This window comes from Glycine max, chromosome 8 (assembly GCF_000004515.6).
Source record: "Glycine max cultivar Williams 82 chromosome 8, Glycine_max_v4.0, whole genome shotgun sequence".
Taxonomy (NCBI): Eukaryota; Viridiplantae; Streptophyta; class Magnoliopsida; order Fabales; family Fabaceae; genus Glycine; species Glycine max.
Window position 1 is genome coordinate 17,793,710 of NC_038244.2, and position 19,007 is coordinate 17,812,716.

General features: G+C 30.6%; 3 protein-coding genes across 5 annotated transcripts; 2 read left to right on the plus strand and 1 right to left on the minus strand.

The window, feature by feature from the left end:
• Positions 1-108: 108 nt before the first annotated feature.
• LOC106799539 (uncharacterized) lies at positions 109-663 on the plus strand. Its single transcript, XM_014778428.1, has one exon. It carries the CDS (start codon positions 109-111, stop codon positions 661-663), a length of 555 nt encoding a protein of 184 aa, XP_014633914.1.
• A 5,232-nt stretch (positions 664-5,895) lies between these two features.
• LOC100799994 (cinnamoyl-CoA reductase 1) lies at positions 5,896-9,070 on the plus strand. Its single transcript, XM_003531687.5, has 5 exons — positions 5,896-6,232; positions 6,358-6,512; positions 7,252-7,437; positions 7,759-8,111; positions 8,712-9,070. Exons 1-5 carry the CDS (start codon positions 6,097-6,099, stop codon positions 8,881-8,883), a joined length of 1,002 nt encoding a protein of 333 aa, XP_003531735.1. The 5' UTR covers positions 5,896-6,096; the 3' UTR covers positions 8,884-9,070.
• Positions 9,071-10,354: 1,284 nt separating this feature from the next.
• NRAMP5B (metal transporter Nramp5b) lies at positions 10,355-18,997 on the minus strand. 3 transcript variants are annotated; one of them, XM_014779160.3, is made up of 14 exons: positions 18,585-18,897; positions 18,343-18,489; positions 17,121-17,199; positions 16,987-17,027; positions 16,534-16,612; positions 16,312-16,416; positions 15,797-15,906; positions 15,502-15,683; positions 15,339-15,408; positions 12,767-12,940; positions 12,532-12,636; positions 12,036-12,167; positions 11,266-11,361; positions 10,355-11,008 (listed from the first exon to the last, which is right to left on the minus strand). In XM_014779160.3, the coding sequence occupies exons 1-14, from the start codon at positions 18,672-18,674 to the stop codon at positions 10,652-10,654; spliced, it is 1,767 nt and encodes a 588-aa protein (XP_014634646.1). In that variant the 5' UTR covers positions 18,675-18,897; the 3' UTR covers positions 10,355-10,651. The 3 variants fall into 3 exon arrangements, with proteins under 3 accessions (XP_014634646.1, XP_006585608.1, XP_006585609.1); XM_006585545.4 differs by having other exon boundaries at positions 18,737-18,895; XM_006585546.4 differs by having other exon boundaries at positions 18,343-18,997.
• Positions 18,998-19,007: the final 10 nt, after the last annotated feature.

Consider the following 19,007-nt stretch of genomic DNA (forward strand, 5'->3'; position numbering starts at 1 on the left):
GTTAATTCCATGTTCAAAAAATACAAAGACATTGCCGGTGTCATCATGTGAAGAGACCTATTTCAAGACGCACAACTCTTTGCTAATAGAGTCGACAAAACTCAGGCAATGATCAACTCCGGCTCACAGTATTCTGAAGTCGTCTTCGATGCAATCAATAGTGGTCAACAAGAATCTAATACACACATTGTAAATGAATTCGACAGACACAATCACACTTTTATTATAACCGAGACTCAATCCCCACTTGAAACACCCAGACCACCTGGAAGGTTTAGAGTAATGTTACAATCCCAAAAGTGTGATTGTGGTGAATTTCAGGCTAAACATTTACCGTGTTCTCACATCATGGCTGCTTGTAAATCTGTCAATGTTGATCCCATGACCTATGTGCCGATGATATTCACTTTACAACACATTTTGCACATCTACGACAACTCCTTTGGTTTATTGCCACACGAATCAATGTGGCAAGAATATGAAGGAGATCAGTGGGGTCCTGATCCAAGGAGAAAGAGGACTGCAAAGGGTCGTCCAGTTTCAACTCGCATTCCTACTGAGATGGACGAAGACGAAAATGAACGAGCAAGTAGAAAAAAATGTGGATTTTGCCGGCAACATGGTCATAGCAGAAATAATTGTCCTAATGTATCCTCATCTTAGTTTTTCCTTAGACAAATGTCATTGTTTAAATATTTTATTGATGACGTAGTATAATGTTCTTATATAAATAAATTGTTAAAAGCTTTAGTTTTATCATTTTTAATTAAATCTAAAAACATAAACAAACTAATTATATTTAGTAAAATAGTTAAATTAAAAATTTTAAAATTCAGATTATTATACAAAATAAATATTTACTAAAATAAATATATTATTATACAAAATTCAGATTTTAAAATATATATTCACCAAAAAATATCTTAAATAATTTAAATAATATAACAAAAATATTTAAATTTAATAATATCATTTTCTTAATAACAAAATTAAATTATAAAATAATATTACATAAATTAATTTAATAAATAACTAATTTTCAAATTATTTAAAAATAATTTTATATAATATAATATTTAATTTTAATAATATAAAAACTTTTTTATAAAAAAAAAAAGGAAGAACGGAAGTCGGGGTGTGAGAACCCGACTTCCGTGAATGAGGCAAAACAGGTGTAGTTTGGAAATATTTTTTCAAACTAGTGTACATTGAGCATTTATTGGAGAGAGAAGGTGTAATTGAGTAAAAAAAACATCACCATACAGGAGTATTATATAATTTTTTGTATTATTATGTTTAATATTTTTGCATATCAAACATCATTATAGAGATACAAAACTAAAAAGTTGTGATGTAATTTAATTAGTATTATTTTATTGTATTTGAACTGTCCTTCGGTATGCTCCAAACACCTTTTAACATTTAACTGACAGCAAGTTTTTGTCAAAAATGTGTTTTTCCAAAGAGGAGGTGTTTAAACCATAATAATTTTATAATAAGAAATTTATTTATAACTAGTCTTCAAATTCAAAGTGAAATCTATTTTATTTTAAGTTATGTTTTTTTTTTAATATCATTGCTATACTTTACTATTATGTTCTAATTTAAATTAAAACTAAATAATATTTTTGTATTAATTTGATTAATTGAAATAATATAATAAAATAATTTTAATTTCTATAATAAAACAGTAATATTTTATATTAACTCAGAAATATTTATGCCTATACATTTGGAAGGATTAACATGCTAGTTTGTGACAAGTCTCAGTGAATTTGTGACCCTTTTTTCATCATATTAGTAGCATTTTCACAATATGTCATTCACGCTAACGTCTGAAGTTATGCTAAATAAATAAATTAAAAACTTACAGCACCATCATATATGTTAAGCTTCAGTTTGCTAAATTAAAAACATTGGGATTGCAGCATCATACAGCAGAGCTTCTGCTGTAGTTTAATGTTGTTGACGTAGTTTGAAGTCAAAAGGCAGAAAAATACCACTCAGCAAACCTTTTGAAAACAAATGCTAGTTTCCAATTGGACGGAAATAATTCCTTTCATTGGGTTGGGGTTGTTGTGGCTGTTGATTTTGGGCCATATTTACTCTTAGACTTCGAATTTCGTTCATACACCAACCCATGAAGCATATTTCGTCTTTCCCACTTAACTACAAATTAAGAGTCAATAGATTATGATTCCGTTCCCACCACCTCCCTTTAATTCCTCTTAGCTTGTAAACAAACAATGACAAATATCACTGATCCATGGTGATGGACTGATGGTAGATCCAAGCCCTACATTACATGACATTATAGGCAGATTTCGCTTGACCAGTGTGTCTACAAAAAATGGTTGCACATTACATCACTTCTACATTATTATTACTTTGCTAAAAAGTCTTCTATCAGAAAAAATATATGAGTAAACTAACATTCTAAAAGTTAGGATCCTCTCCAACAAGTTCTCTCTCCATTCTTTAACAGTCTAATTCGGACTCTTAATTGCATGATCTCAATCCCATAATAAATTTTAAATATTCGGTTAAAAATAATAATAGTAATTTGAGATTTTTTTAAAAAAATAATGGAAACTAGTTTTGCTTGATTTTAAAAATTGAAGGACTTAATTTAATTAGTCTGAAAAACTTGAATGACTACATTCTTTAACCGTCTAAATCAGAAGGACTAAAAGTATAATTACGAGTTTTAGATCCCAACATTCTGCATATTTTGAAGAGACTAGAGCGAATTGATTGACGCGTGTAAAAATAAAAATCACATAAATGAAGAGAAGGTGCAACGTCTCCAATCATTTAAGTTTTATACCACTAACAAACAATACATCAACAAACAAACACATATATAGTTTCTAAATTACCAACACACATTTTAATATCTGTTATCTCAAATAAGATCATGCTTGTTAAGTTTTACACTCCACAAAGAAAAATCCGTCATTAGATAAAAGTATACTTGGTTTCTAAATAATTTACACACATTCTAATATCATGTATTTCGAATAAGATATCGTCACACTATATAAACTTTACTCTCCCTCAACAGTCCACATATCAACGAACAAATCGTAGTGTTGAAAATTAAGTGAATTATTATTTACATGCAAAGAAAACTTGTCAAACATTATTATGATTGTACGTATGTATGTGACTTCCTTATAATTATATTATTAAATTTAATTACTGACGGATACTTTTATGTTGGGTTAATTAAATAAGTTTTTTTTTATTAAATTATAAATTTTTGGCTTTAGTTTCTATAAATTTTTTATTTATTTTTAGTTCCTCATTTTCCCCATCAATATTGGTCTTTGAAAAGGATAACCATAAAAGGGAAAACAATTAAGCTCATATAGGGACTAATATTGATGAATTAAAAACGATAAACAAAAAATCGACAATTTTTAATAAGAACTAAAATTAATAAAATAAAAAATGATGAATCAAAAAATTATTTAATATTTAGCCCTTTAATAATTTATTTTATAGCTTTAGTATGAAGTGTTTTTGCACAAAAAAGTACAAACTGTTTTACTGAATGATATTAAATTAAAATTTGAAAAACAAATTCTATATTCACCCAGTGCATTGCTGGTGCTGATATAACTATTCGTCCAATTTCGTTTTGTATTAAAAAAATTCTCTTTATTTTATTAAAGATAAAAAATGCTTAAAGAGAAAAATAGTTGAAAAAAATATGAATACTCTGAAACTGTGGAACTGATATAATGTTAATTTGAGAAAAGGAGAACATGACAAAGGTGTTCGGAATGCCATAATTACAAAATCAAGGACAAAAAGGTTTCAAAAAATGGAATTGGCAGCCATGGTAATATAGACATGCAGGGTCCACGCTGCCATTTTCCATGTTTCTTCTTTTAGGAGAAATAGAAAGAGAAACAAATGGTGGTGGTGATAACATCCGAATGAATGGACACAAAAGTATAACTATGTCACGACACAAGAAACATGGAAATGAATTGAACTAATTAAATATGGTAAGACCTGACTAAGTATATATGCTAATGGCTTGGTAGCAACTCCAAAGATATATCAACAAGCCAGTCCATATATATATATATATATGCCTAAACCTCTCCTGTTAATTGACAACTATAATTAATCAACCATATTAGCTTCACCAATAATTTGCCAACCTACACCAATAATTTTTGCATATCAAAACTTTGGTATTCATTACATGAATATATATTTCACGTATTATTAGCTATCTATTCAACTAGAAGACTCCGACCATACTGTAAAAAAAAAAAAAAAGAAGATGACTCTGACCATCATTACACTTTATTGAATGGGCTGGCAAATTGGCAATCAATTTAATGGAACAAAACGTAAATAATTTTACATCCATAAAAAATTTAATCGAGAAGGTTAACGAAACACGTTGTGGAAAACAAAATCAAAAGCAAATTCTTTATTTTATTTGTGTATCTATAATATTACAAAGAATAACTAAATCTTGGATACAAGGGATTAATGTAACGAAGTTGTTAAATAGTTAGGAGATTATCGTTTTTTGGTGAACACAATTATCTCTGGACCTAACTCTGGATTAGTTAAAGCTTATTTTTCCTCGTGAACCAGATAGGTAAGATAAAAAAAATATTACAAGGAATTTTGTTGGTGGAATTCGCAATTCGCAGACAAAATTTATTTAACTCACGAATTGTGTATGTTGCGAAATTTTAAAATATATGATTCATTTAAATTAAATATAGCTTTTTAAACGTGGCTTGTTTTACTTTTTATAATGATCATAGGTATTTTTTTTATACAGGAAACAATCATAATCATGTTCAAACACTCAGCTTGTTCGTCTAACCTGCATGGTTAGTAAGTTAATTGGTTTATGAATTAACGGAGACGCCTATGGTCTATAAACAATTTTTAATTAATTATGTTTTTATTATATTTTGTTAGTATATTTTCTCAAGAGAAATTTTCTTTGGTATGAATGACCAGAGGAAAAAGATATATTCCATATTAAGCATGCTTATACAAACATTTATACGGGCAAGCTATTTTTTAATTTTAGTTAATTTTTGGATGATAAAATATTAGAAACATTAGTTTCACAAAAAAAAAAAAACACATACAGAACTGGCCAGTAATTAAAAATTGATTACGAGGTAAATAAGTTGTTGCACAATAAAGTGAAATGAGACGAGTTTGACTTGAAACCGCATTTACAATTTTAAGCTCTCACGTCTACACTGTTATATATAAACAATTATATTAAATAATTTTAAAGAACAAATTACAAAATTTCCTTGTTTCTTTTTATAAAACTTTTTTCTCTATATATTATTCTCTCTTCAAAGAAATAAATAAGTAAATGGATAAAAAAAAATAAAAATATAATTTTAGAATGATAATATAAATAATTGATAAATTTAATGTGATAAATATTTCTTAAAAAAACATAAATTAATGAAAGAATCTTATAAATAGAAAATGGGGAAGACATTAACTATCTACAAATTTAAGAGAGAGAGAGATTGATTTTCTTCCTGTAATATTTTGTTTAATATTATAATCACGTGATTCTATAAATGATGAAATCGTAGTCTTTAAATCTAAGTGGAATGAGTATAAGATTTGGTATAAATATAAAATTCGACTATTTGAAGGGAATTATGAGAAGAGGGTCAACGACTATTCGAATTTATAAATGGTTGTTTGGTATAAATTTAGTTTTGAGTTTTAAAAGAAAGTGTAAAAGTCGTAATCTTGAAATATACGTACAAGTTAATATTAGTAATAAAATTATAGTACCAACTTTGATAAATTTAAAAGTAAATAATGTGATGATATTGTAAAAAAGCCGCGTGATGTAGCTTTATAAAAGGCATCCTTTGGCCATGTTGCTTTGTGCCACTCACCATATTCCATAAGCAGCTAGCTACTAGCATCTTCTTCCATCACCACATTCATCTTAATTAATATTCTCTAGTGGTGCTTCCCAATCAATATCCTTTAATTTTGTCTCAATTCCTTTCTTTCTCATTCACCAATCCATACTTCATTTTGTTAATTTCTTAATCCAACACCACCAAGATGCCAACTGACACATCATCAGTTTCCGGCGGCGAAATCGTGTGTGTGACCGGTGCCGGCGGTTTCATAGCCTCTTGGCTTGTCAAACATCTCTTAGAGAAAGGCTACACTGTGAGAGGAACCGTGAGAAACCCAGGCACGCACGCACTATATTGCATGCTAAATATTTAATAAATTAATTAATTTGCAGTATTTATTTGTTTTTGTTTAACGTTGTTGGTTTGGTTAGCAGAGATTTATGTTATGCATGGTTGTTTTCAGATGATCCGAAGAATGGTCATTTGAAAGAGTTGGAAGGAGGCAAGGAGAGGCTAACTCTGCATAAAGTTGATCTCTTCGATATTGACTCCATTAAAGAAGCTCTTAACGGTTGCCACGGTGTCTTCCACACCGCTTCTCCAGTCACCGACAACCCTGTCAGTTTCAATTCTCGATCGTTAATTTCCTTCTATCATTATGATTTTTCTGAGCCGGTGCAAGTTAATAAGCTACTACACATTAATTGTTATTTTTATTTAATTTACAAAAACATTTGTTCAAGTTTGTTTATTTTATTAAATATGTTAATTGTTCAATATTAAATTAATAAATCTTTACAGTTTTGAGTTTGATTATAACAAAATATATCTTTAGAAAATAACTAAAAATTTAAGTATGATATTAGACTGCTTATTAGTCTATCAAAGGAGGAGTCTTAGTACGTGTGAAAATTGTAAATCTTTCATACTGAATTTATTTCTTATCAATAAATAAAGACTGATTATTAGTTTTATAATCAACTCAAAATAAAAATTTATAAAAATATTTAAGATTCCACTAAAGATCCAATATTACCGTGGTTACAATAACTTAGTAAATTTAAGAAATATTTTAAAATATAATTAAATTATAAATTATTTGACTAAGTGTTTACGCCTTTTGTATAAAACCTATAGTTAATATATATTTTTTTAAATATATTTTACTTGACTAGGAGTATTTTCCAACCACCAACATTTTTTTTATTTCCTTAAAAAGTGGACACCATCACACGCTACATATTTCTCATTGTGACACATTTTCGTACTAATCATTTCACCAAGAAAAAAAAATACAATTGATTTTGCACTAAATTGGTGACATGAAGAGCAACAATTAATCCTTTGTGGTACTCAGGAAGAGATGGTAGAGCCAGCAGTGAATGGAACGAAGAATGTGATCACAGCAGCAGCAGAAGCAAAAGTGCGACGGGTGGTGTTCACTTCGTCAATTGGCACAGTCTACATGGACCCCAATACGAGTAGGGATGCGTTGGTCGATGAATCATTCTGGAGTGATTTGGAGTACTGCAAGAACACCAAGGTTAACAAATTGCTAATTCCTCCTTTGCTGCCTACCAATTCATTGACTTAAATACTAGGCTATTAATAATTTGTGCATCACGTGAGCTTTTAGGTAGAACTAAGGCTTTAATTTAATTAAAAAAGTATATATAAACATTACTTGTTAAGAAGTTTAGCTCAGTACATCCTTTAATATTGCCTTTGATTTTCATGGATTAAAAATATCAAGCTGTAAGTAATGCTTGAAATGGGAATTTTAATAATTAACCAAATGAGAATACTAATATTTGAGTAATAAATTAATTGTTAATTATTAACTGATGAAGGTGTTAATTTGCAGAATTGGTATTGCTATGGAAAGACGGTGGCAGAACAAACAGCATGGGATGTAGCAAAAGAGAGAGGGGTGGACTTGGTTGTGGTGAACCCAGTTTTGGTTATTGGACCGTTGTTGCAACCAACCATTAATGCTAGTACAATTCACATCCTAAAGTACCTTACTGGCTCTGCCAAGACTTATGTAAATGCAACTCAGGCTTACATACATGTGAGGGATGTGGCATTAGCCCACATTCTTGTTTATGAGACACCTTCAGCTTCTGGTCGATACATATGTGCCGAAAGTTCGCTGCATCGTGGTGAGCTTGTTGAAATTTTGGCCAAGTTTTTTCCCGAGTACCCAATTCCTACCAAGTAAGCTGTGTTTTTTGTCTTTTCTATTCTATATTTTATTTTATTTGTGGACAGAATCCAAAGAATTAAATGCTCCACACAAATGGGTTGAAAAGTTTTGGGGTCAGACATGGGCATATGAGAACCTTCCGAGGTTCATTATTCATTCAAAAAAGGGAGAAAAAAGAAAAAAGAAAAAAGAAAAATGAATGAGTCATCATCACTCATCACTTTGTTAATTTGGTTTCTAACAGGTGTCTGCAATATAAGAAGAACCTAAGTTTAAATAGGGACAAAGGAAAAAAATATAAATGTAAAACATTGTGGAGACAAATTCAGAAAGGTATTGTAGGTATACCAACTTTGACTTGCTTATGTGTATACTAACCTCCACGTCTAGGAGAGTTGAGTCAAATTGAAAAAACAAGTACACAGTGGACCTCACCATTCTAACCACCAAAGACTCTGCATGGCTGCTTTCACATTTTACCTACAAGAACATGTCATATTGTTGAAATTGGGAAACCTACAACAAACCAAGATCAACATAAACAATATTTGTATTTGTATTTATTACATTTTAGAATATTATGGAACTAACATGAATTTTGACTTGTGTAGATGTTCAGATGAAAAGAATCCGAGAGTAAAACCCTACATATTTTCAAATCAAAAGCTGAAAGATTTGGGATTGGAATTCACCCCTGTGAAGCAGTGTCTATATGACACCGTTAAAAATCTTCAAGAGAACGGCCACCTTCCTGTCCCCCCAAAACAAGAAGACTCCTATTGAAGTTAGATCCTACCTAGCTAGGTTGCTATAAATTAACAAGTTTAATTCTGCTACAAACAAGTAGTTATTAAATCAATTTATACTTAATCCCTACAAGTACGTATTTTGAGTTTGTAAGAACTCACCTCGCAAATTGTTGCTTTGTGTAAAAGTATAACTGATAATATTAATGGATTATATTTTGCCACCACCTTTTCTTTTTCTTAATTTACATCAAGTTGTTTACTTCTTTTTCTTTTTCTGTCTAATTAAACCTTACTTGCTCCCTTCTGAAGTCCAAGCAACTTTCGGTACAATTTGATATTTGTCGGCACTGGCATTGACATTCATCGGGTTTATGTACGCTGAGATTTTGTATTTGATTTGTAGTACTGAAAATGAAAGAAATGAGAAGAAAAAGAAAATCATTTAGGGACACGTTTGCCTTTATGAATGATCAGTTTTTCGTCTTTTGGTAAGAGGCCATATGAATCATGAGCCTCATAATTTTTTTCCTCCAAAAAAATGTTTAAATAAATATACTAACTTCGTTACTCAAAGTCCATAGTCTCCACAAGTTTCTCCTTTTTCACATTTCTTTACTTATAAAACTCAAACTTTTGATTATATTATTGGCTATGGCTTATACGCGTATATATATGTGGTAAAAGGGTTGTTGGTGGAAGGATCTTTTTAATGGTAGGGAAAGAGGAAATGTTCAATAATAAAACCTGAAGAGGTGGTTGATTGTTCTACATGTATGAGTGCCATCAACCTTGTTGATTAAAAAATGTTTGATTGACTAATGTAGAAGACAATAGAAAAGCTTGTATTCGACATATGGGTTTATTTTGTTCTTGGTCCAGTTGACTAATGATGTATCTTTAGATGACTTCTGAAGTGAAGTTAGATCCACTCTATTCCAATTATAAATGGGTGTATTTAAATAAATAATTTAATTAAGCGTTTATTAAGATTTTACAATATGATTTCTGTAATAAAAAAAAAAGATTTTACAATATGATAACATGTTCAAATTTTGACCATGAAATTTTTTGAAATAAGCTAAAAACTTATTTTTAATAAGTATACCCAGAAATTTAATAAAATAAGAACCATAGATTATTTTCACAAACTCTATAAATTCTCCCAAACACTCACTTAATAATTTATAAACGAAGCACTACAAACTACAAAGCTCTTGTTTGATACGAAATAGGATGCTCCGGAAAGAAAATTACAAGGATAATAGTACTTTTCTATTGATTGTGAGCAATGTGGTATAACAAGTGACAATAGGAAGGGTGGAGAGGATAACACAGTCCTTCCACACACTATTTAAAAATAAAAACAGTCCTTCACACATATTTCAAGAAAAAGGCTGTTTTTTTTTTTGGAAGAGAAAAAAGGCTGTTAAGATAAGCATTAAATGAATAATTAAAAAGCCTTAGCAATTCAAGCCAAGTGATACCAGAAGCTCTGCTCATCAATATTCCAAAGAGATCCTTGTGATCTTATATAAAATTGTTACCCACACAAAGATACACACAACTTTATAGTTGCATAGTTTTTACCATATGATTACAATTGATCCCACCCATTTTCTACATTCGCACTGATTGTAACTTTATACATATATGTGAGGTGATGTGCTTGGTACTAATTAATTTGCCCCGAGCAATGTTCCCTTTTGCATATGTTCAATTTCTAGAAATTAACATAAAATGGGATCTTATTATATATCCCTGATAAAAGCTTTGCTAGGACTGTATCTAGTTAATCTACCTCACTAAGATATTTCTCTATCAATATCTGTGGGACTCCTACTATTTTGAGGCAATTGCATGCTTACTATGTCTTCTCTTGGCAGATTATACATTGATATATCACCTTGTTCATTTGCCACTTGCTGTTCTTCCGATGTTCTAAATGCCAGAAAGTGTGTAGTTTTTTTATTTTTGCGAAACACTAGATATGCAATGCCTCCCATATATAATGTCACACCCGAAAATCCCAATATTCCAAGAAACACCTTAGTAACAATTTTTAAGTGGACGTGCAGAAGCAATTTGACAAAGCTAGTCAATAAATAGTATATATTTATGCCCATGATGAGGGAACCAATGATCCAAGTAATAGCCGAGATCTGCAATTAAATTATATATAGAAAATCATATATCAGACAAAATGCATAAGACACATAACTTTGTAGCATGAAGCAATAGCACCCGTTTCCATCATTAACTCCAAGAATTATGGCTAATTGAAGTGCAGGAGAAACTGCATGTCACAGTCAAATTAAGTGAATAGTACATGTGTCTTTCTTGCTTTCAAATAGCATATGTCAGACCATGATTCTAAATATTTGCAACGTTTCAATTTTCATGTCACAAAAAAAATTACCGTGATTGAGTTGACATGTTCTCCCATCTTGATTTTGCTGCTAGTGAACTTGAGGAGTGGAATCAAAGCAAAAGGAAGCTCAAATGATAGGATCATCTGATCAGCAGATACAGAAGGACTTCAGCAATAACCCAAATGATAATCTCACAAGGTCAATTGTATCATACACAAGATTTATCAATACACAGTCTAACAGAAATTACAGAATGATGTCATGTATACAAAATTGATCACAACAGCACAAGTGGTGCATAACTGCATATGATGCACAAGATGTACCAATACACAAACCGACAGGAATTATAAATTGATGCCATGTATGCAAAATTGTTTTCAACAACAAAAATGGTGCATATCAACTCAAGTAACTGTATGCAACTGCATGAGTGGTCCTACAATCCTACTTATACCCACCAGTGCAGTTATGGTTAGTTGTGACTATCAGAATTGTTGCATCTCTTAAATTTCAGGCTTGTCCCAATAAATTGTTGCCTTTTGTCTATGACTTGGTCCATCTTGTGTTCAATAGAATTGGCCAACATTAAACCCTCAAGGTCAAAGGGTTATCAATAATGATATCATTATGTCTACAGTGCATAGGAGGCCATGTATGTATTCAAATTACATGAGTACAGGAAACTTCCATGAACTTATGACAATTTGAACAACTTTTTGGACTTTATTCCCAACAAATTTTCATATGAAATGCAGAAGATAATATGATATGGTTAAAAAAAAATAGAGAGAAACTAATGGCAAGGTATTCTTACCGATGCAATTATGATGAGCTCCCCAGCTCCAGCAGAGCCACCAATGAGTGCAACAATCAAACTAGGAACAATGGCTAAGCAACGAGTTAGCAGATTCCGAATCCATGACTTTAGTCGCAAATCAAGAAATCCCTGAAATAAGATGGAAATTATGGGGAAATGAAAAGTAGAAATGGCCTAAGATGAACAATACTAAGAGTGGTCATTATTAGGGGTATCCATCACCACCATTCAAAGCTCTTTATACAATAATACGGGTTCATAATTAAATATGGAAGTACAAAAATGGACAACTTCTTACTTTGCCTTCATAATTTTTTTTAATGGAAAACTCGAATCACAAAATGCCATGCAAGGAGTTATTGTGGGCTATCATATGATAAGATACATCATATAAACTAATCTATGGATTCATTATAATGAACATGACCCAAAGTACTCTTTTATGCAAACAAATAAATAAATAAGCATTAATTTGAGGAGGGAAGCGGTATACCTGCATGACATATTGCCCTGCATATGTTCCTGTTATAGTAGAACTTTGACCTGAGGCAAGTAAAGCAATTGCAAATAGTTTTGAACTCCATTTGCCCAAGACATTCTGTGTGTGGTCCATATAAGAAATTATCATCAATGGTTTAATGAAGACACTTTCCAGCAAAAAGGATAAGTGAAGAACTAGGTACATATGGTGTTTGTCACATAAGAACACATATGGTAGAGTCACATACTCTTAATAAAAAGGAGGCCTTGTTCAAATCCAAATCCTGACAGCTATTCTGATCTCCAGCACTTAAATTTGAAGAATTGCAAACTGCACCACTTACAGAAATAACGGAAATATTTATGAGAAAGGCCACCGTAAGAGCAAAGGCACTTTCTATCATATAAAATCTGCAAGCCTCCTGTAAAAAAAAATGAATTAAGAGTCAATGACATCAGTTATGTTGGCACAAGAGATTGACAAAAAAACAGAAAATCTTAGAATGCTCTCAAAAGAGATTGTCCAGCACTCACAAAGTTCAAGTTAAGTCTACCAATCGCTCATCTATCCATCATAAATACAAAGTCTAATACTTTTACTTTTGTCTTAAAGACTTCACTATTGCAGTAAGCATAAAATAAATACACAATCAGAATATAGCATAGGACTTCAGAAAATTTCAATAGTATTAACAAGTTACAGCTTTACCATTGTTTGTGCTGTCTCCTACAAGTTTATTCTTTCACAATACTCTCTGACCTAACAATGAAAAAGATAAAAATCATGGATTTTTACAAATTGAACAATATTTTCTCTTTTAAAAGCATGTGACATTATATGTTGAAACATTAGAGTTTATCTTTCTCTTATATTTATGTGTATATGTGTGCATGTGCAGGGAAGGATCCAGGAAATGACCCAAGGGAGGGCTGATTTTTTTTTTTTTTTTAATGGTGAATTTGGTTTGAAGGAATGATAGAGGTGAAATATTTAAATTAAAATAGAGTTTAGAAGCGTGTGACCCACATCAATTTTTTAAATTTTCATCTCAAATACAATTAAGTATAAATCAATCAAACACTACCTTAATTAATTACTTAAATATTTAACTTCTAACTAATAAATATTTAATAAATAATGGATTTTATAAACTTATTTATTAGTTTTACACATAAAACTAAAATTGATTTTTTATAAGAAGGAAACACATGTACGTATAATTCATATATTTTTTTTTATTTCAAGTTTTGAAAGACTTTTTGGTCACACAATTACAATATCAATTAAATAGATAATAATTTCAGTCTCAATAAAAAAGAATAACAAATTCATTAAATATAATAATAAATAAAGTCATCAAATTTTATAACAAGTATATATAATATAATCTTAATAATAATTAATTTTAATAATTAGATATATAGATACATAAATAAGACTTATAATAATAAACAAAATGTAATTAGCTAAGATAATAACAATTGATAAAAAAAGTCATAAAAATATCATTATTATTATTATATCTATTTATTAATATACATATCTCTTTAGATTAGATTATAGTTAGGAGTAACAAATATTATTAAAAAGATACTATTAAAAAATTTAGTATAAAATCAATACTAACACATATTATTAGATTTATTAATTAGTATTTTTATTAATATTATAAGTAGTTTATATATTATTATTATTATTATTAAAGCTTTTGGGAGGGGCTGAAGCTCCTGCTAGCCCCCTAAAACCCATCATTGTGCATGTGTTGTTCATTTTATTTTATTTTACATTTTTAAAGAAAAGTTAGTTGTGTCTGAATGTCATCTTTATAAAAACTAAAAACTAGTTGTGTGTAAGTGTGTATTATTCTTTTTTTTAGTGTATATGTTAGGAGTTTCACATTAACAAGAATAAATTACTTAAGAGTGTGTTTGGATAGAGAATTTTAATTTAAGAAGGTAATTTATCAGAGAATTTGAATTTTTGTAATTTAGAATTCATTGTTTGGATGCTTTTTATGAAGAATTTAAAATTTTGAAATTTTAAAACAGAATTTTAAGCAACTAAAAATCTGGAATTTCAATCTCCTTCTAAAATTTGAGAAATTGAAATTATTCTTTTTTTACCGTCTTCTTCAAGAAACACGTATAACTAACACACCAATCATATCTTCTCTTTTTTTTCATCCTCATAATTTTAATTTTTTTTATCCAAATACAAAATTTTGAAAATAAAAGAATTTCAATTGAAGTATTTGAAATTCTTAGAATTTAAAATTTCTCAAAATTTTAAATTTCTCCATCTAAACATACTCTAAGTGATATTTAAACCTTGAGGTTCCCACCTAAATCACGCCGTCCAAGGAATTAATAAAGTAAAAGATGTCGGTTCTTAAAAGATAATAATCTTTGGACTTTTTTCTTGTGCTTTAATGTGTTATTATTTTTTAATCCTTAGATAAGGACATCTTAAATTGTTAGGGAAAAAGTAAGGTGGACCCTATCTAGCAGGGACAATAAGATATGAAAGTAAATGGGTCAGATAAGGACATTAAAACCAGCAACAACAAGCATATATGATATATGAAAGTCAACTGGTCAGATAAGGACATTAATATTAGACAAAGACAATTAAAATTGTAGTGCAGAACATTGTGAACGAAGTAGCCATACTATTGAATCACCTATTGTAATCTGGAAGGCCTCACGTATCCATTGATTTTATTATATCAATATCCTAAGTAGGCCAACATCACATCACTTAAATTAAATTATAACTAGAAATGTATTTTAATGCATGCACACAATAGATTAAGTGTTTACTTTGATTCCACGAACTGATCGCGGTATTTTCCTGGAAAGCACCAGCGCTGAGTGGAGGAAGAGATTGTGGCTGAAGCAAATGCATAAAGAAACATAGCATTAGATCACATTACATATTAAGGGACAGAAAAAGAAATGGCTGCAAAAGACATGAGGCACCCACGGCATAACCATTGCCCCAAGGAGTGAAATTGCAAGACCAGTGGCACCATGCCCCTGAAGTTTTGGAACAAAAAGACCCGTCACAACTTCTTTGGCCACCGGCTTTGCATATCCAAGCTCAGCCATAAAGCAACCAGCAATTGTGAATACTAGAAATGCAATGAAGAATTCAAGTTTCCTAATCTGTTTAACAACAAAGAAAATGTAATGCCAACCATTGATTTGTTCAGGTTCAAATCATAGAAAGATGTCAGGTAACCATGAGGAAGAGGACTGTAGAGAATATAGAAAACTACCCCATATTGCTGTAATGCTAAGAGGATCAATGTACTGGATCCTGTCAGAAGAACACCAATCCAAACTGGTATGTTGAAGAGCATGTTCAATGCAAAGGCTGTCCCAATTACTGCACATGCAGGCCAGAAAGTCAAGATAAAATAAATAAAAGTTAAAGAAAACCCAAAAAAGTAACTAACGGTTTGTGTTTTAGAACTTGATAGTTTGCCCATTTTGTGATGACTTTCATAATTGTCATCCAGTAGTGCACTAATAACTCAGATCAAAATTTTCTATTAGGTGTACTAAATGCATCTCATATTGTGGTAGGGAGTGAGGGAGAATTCCATGAATTTATTCAATATCATGATTATTGTACATGTTTTCATTTGTCATGTTTGTTGTATAATTCAAAAGCATTTTTAGCAGCCAACTAAGATCAGCATTAGAAAGAAAAAAAAACAATGCATGATATGTACCATTTACAAATAAGTAGCAACAGTTCAAAAATGCTAAATTAGCCTTTATACTATACCTTCAGGAATGTCACAGGCCACTACGGCAATTTCAGCAATCACCCAAAGGATAAAGTTAGGCACCCGAGAATATTCAGCTCTACAATGCTCTGCTAGGTGCATTCCTGCAAGCAGAAAATAGAATTTAGAATAATTGATAACAAAGAAAGAAAGTTAGCATTCATTCGTATATACTGATCAAATTTATCCAGTAAAAAACAAGAGATTATTGAATCAAGTACCAGTGACAACCCCAAGATTAGCTGCCATTGTTTGAATTAGAAGTGCAGCACATGACGCCACCAATATGATCCAAAGTAACTGAAAGTATAAATGTGACAAAACAAAAATGGGAAGACTAGAGCATAGGTGTATAATAACCTATTTGTCAATAGAAAATGGATTAATTGCATTCAAGGACTAAATTTAAATGTGCAAAGCAATCATCGATAAGAAACAACTGAAGTACACAACCACCACCCCCAGCTCAAAATATGGACCTATTTCTTAAGAACACAAATATAACAAATAATTGCTTGTGGCTTTTAAAAATGCCATGTGAATCTGGTTAAGTGATCCAACGCATACATACTTTAATTTCATAAACCAGTTCAAGACACCTCTTGTCTAAATTAGAAACAAAATGATAAATCCAAGTTGAAGCAACTACATGAAAATATATATACCATACATACCTCATATTTATATTGTGCCCCTGATTGAAGATCTGTCTCAACTGCAAGTCATTGTGAAAAATACGATAAGCATATCTATGTCAGGAATATATTTCCTTTTATTTCAGAATAAAGTGATGAATAAATGATCTTACAGTTTCCTGGGTCGATATATGCAATGGAAACAAGAAATCCAGGCCCAATGTATGCAAATAAGTTTTTCCAGCTTGTTCTCTGCAAAATACAAACATACATATATGATGGATATTGGTTAACTTCAGTCTATGGCAATGAATGTGAGTTACGGAAGTATACTTTGCAATCAAATCACTAACTTAGGTCGTGCCAAATAAATCTTGATATTCTTTTCACTTAATAAAGTGCCAAATGAAAAATTATTTTCTTTTCGACATGTCACGAGTCAAATAATTACTTGAAAGTTTACTAGCAGTGTGTTTGGAAACAGGTTCCTGAAGCAGATTATGACATTAGGAGGACAAAAGCCGTAGTAGTTACAATTGATATCTTCTATATATTGAAATGTGGAAAATCACATCAATTGTCTGTCTGGATCAGTAATCAAACACGTCCTAAGCTATTGGCATACAAATTGGAGAAATTATTATATTGTTACTATATATCTATAGTTTCGATCAATTTCATATGACACCGTCAACTTTTATTAGTGTCATAAAAATTAAAATTGACTAGAACTATAAACACGTAGTCCTCTTAGATTATACGATAATTTATCTACAAATTTACTATAAAACATACTCCTGTCTATTGTCTTTTGTGATCCTAGAGAAACAAAAACGACGTTAGTTTTTGGTAACTACAACACCCAGACCAGACAAAAAGAAAAGTTTAAAACACATTTTATGTCATATTTTTTATACAGTTTTTATAATTTTCTGATAAAATTGAGAAAAAAATATAATCAATCCGATAGAGAATTGCTTTTATATAATTTTCTGAGAAAAGTAAGAGAAAAAAATAATAAATTCTACAAATTGAATCTCAATAAACAAGGATTCCTCTTAAAATTAATTTGTCCAAGTCAAAACAAATGCTTACTTTGTGCCCCTTTTATGTGTTATTCTCTCTTTCCACTTTTCATATGTCATATTCCCAGCAACTTATGAGTATATGCAAATCAATCAAACTAAAAAATTAAGATTTACTTTAGCATTAGCATATAAACTGAGAATAAAGCATCCCACTCTGAAATTGTAAACCTTAATCTCAAACATAAAGCAATTTTCGTCTAAGTCCCACACAATAATTTCTCAAATCCATAAAGCAAACAAGAACATTATGCAAAGTTAACCAGTAACATTAGATGAACAATTATATTAAATGGCAAAACAAACCCACATCAGGCACAACAATTTGATCAGTATCTGAGTTTTCAATCAAGGGCGCATTTGAGAAGCTCCGGCTACCACCGGTGCTGGCAATGAATTGAGGCTGCCCAGAAGATGAACCTGTCACAGTCATATTCTCTAGTCTACTCCTTAATTTCTGCACCCAAAACTCAGAAGAAGAAAAAAGTCAAGTCTTCAACATATTAAGGTGCTATGTAATATAAATAAATAAAACTTGGTGAAGAACAAGACGTGGAAATTAATGAAGAGGGGGAAGAATGGAAGAGTCCGAGTCACATGCGATCGAACTGAAACTGCAAGTATTATGTAATATGTATGCATAAAGGGAAAAAAATGATGGCAGAAAACTGAGAAAAGAGATTGTAGTTGTTGTTAGTAGTTACAATGAGAAAATCATTGCAATACAAAACTCTTTCTGACTTCTGAACTTAGCAAACTGCTCAGGAATGAATGTACCAAAAACTAATTGTCCTTATATCATGAATGGTTAAAATGGAATAACCAATCAATACATTTGCAAGATAATTAAAAACATATGGAATAAGTCAATAAGTATTTTGCACGTTCTGATCGTTCTTGTGGAAAATGAAAAAAACTTTATGAAAGGGAATAAGGTGTTTATTTTTGTTGTAATTTTTATGTCCGATGAAAAAA

What these genes read in the sequence shown, in the direction of transcription:
- LOC106799539 (XM_014778428.1), top strand. Translation starts at nt 109, where the DNA reads ATGATCAACTCCGGCTCACAGTATTCTGAAGTCGTCTTCGATGCAATC.
- NRAMP5B (XM_014779160.3), bottom strand. Translation starts at nt 18,674, where the DNA reads ATGCATACATATTACATAATACTTGCAGTTTCAGTTCGATCGCATGTG. An exon ending in GATCAGTTCGTGGAATCAAA is followed by an intron (nt 12,941 to 15,338) that starts GTAAACACTTAA and finishes TTTTTTTTACAG; the next exon opens with GAGGCTTGCAGATTTTATAT. An exon ending in AACATGTCAACTCAATCACG is followed by an intron (nt 11,009 to 11,265) that starts GTAATTTTTTTT and finishes ATTTAATTGCAG; the next exon opens with ATCTCGGCTATTACTTGGAT.
- LOC100799994 (XM_003531687.5), top strand. Translation starts at nt 6,097, where the DNA reads ATGCCAACTGACACATCATCAGTTTCCGGCGGCGAAATCGTGTGTGTG. An exon ending in CTCCAGTCACCGACAACCCT is followed by an intron (nt 6,513 to 7,251) that starts GTCAGTTTCAAT and finishes TGTGGTACTCAG; the next exon opens with GAAGAGATGGTAGAGCCAGC. An exon ending in AGTACTGCAAGAACACCAAG is followed by an intron (nt 7,438 to 7,758) that starts GTTAACAAATTG and finishes GTTAATTTGCAG; the next exon opens with AATTGGTATTGCTATGGAAA.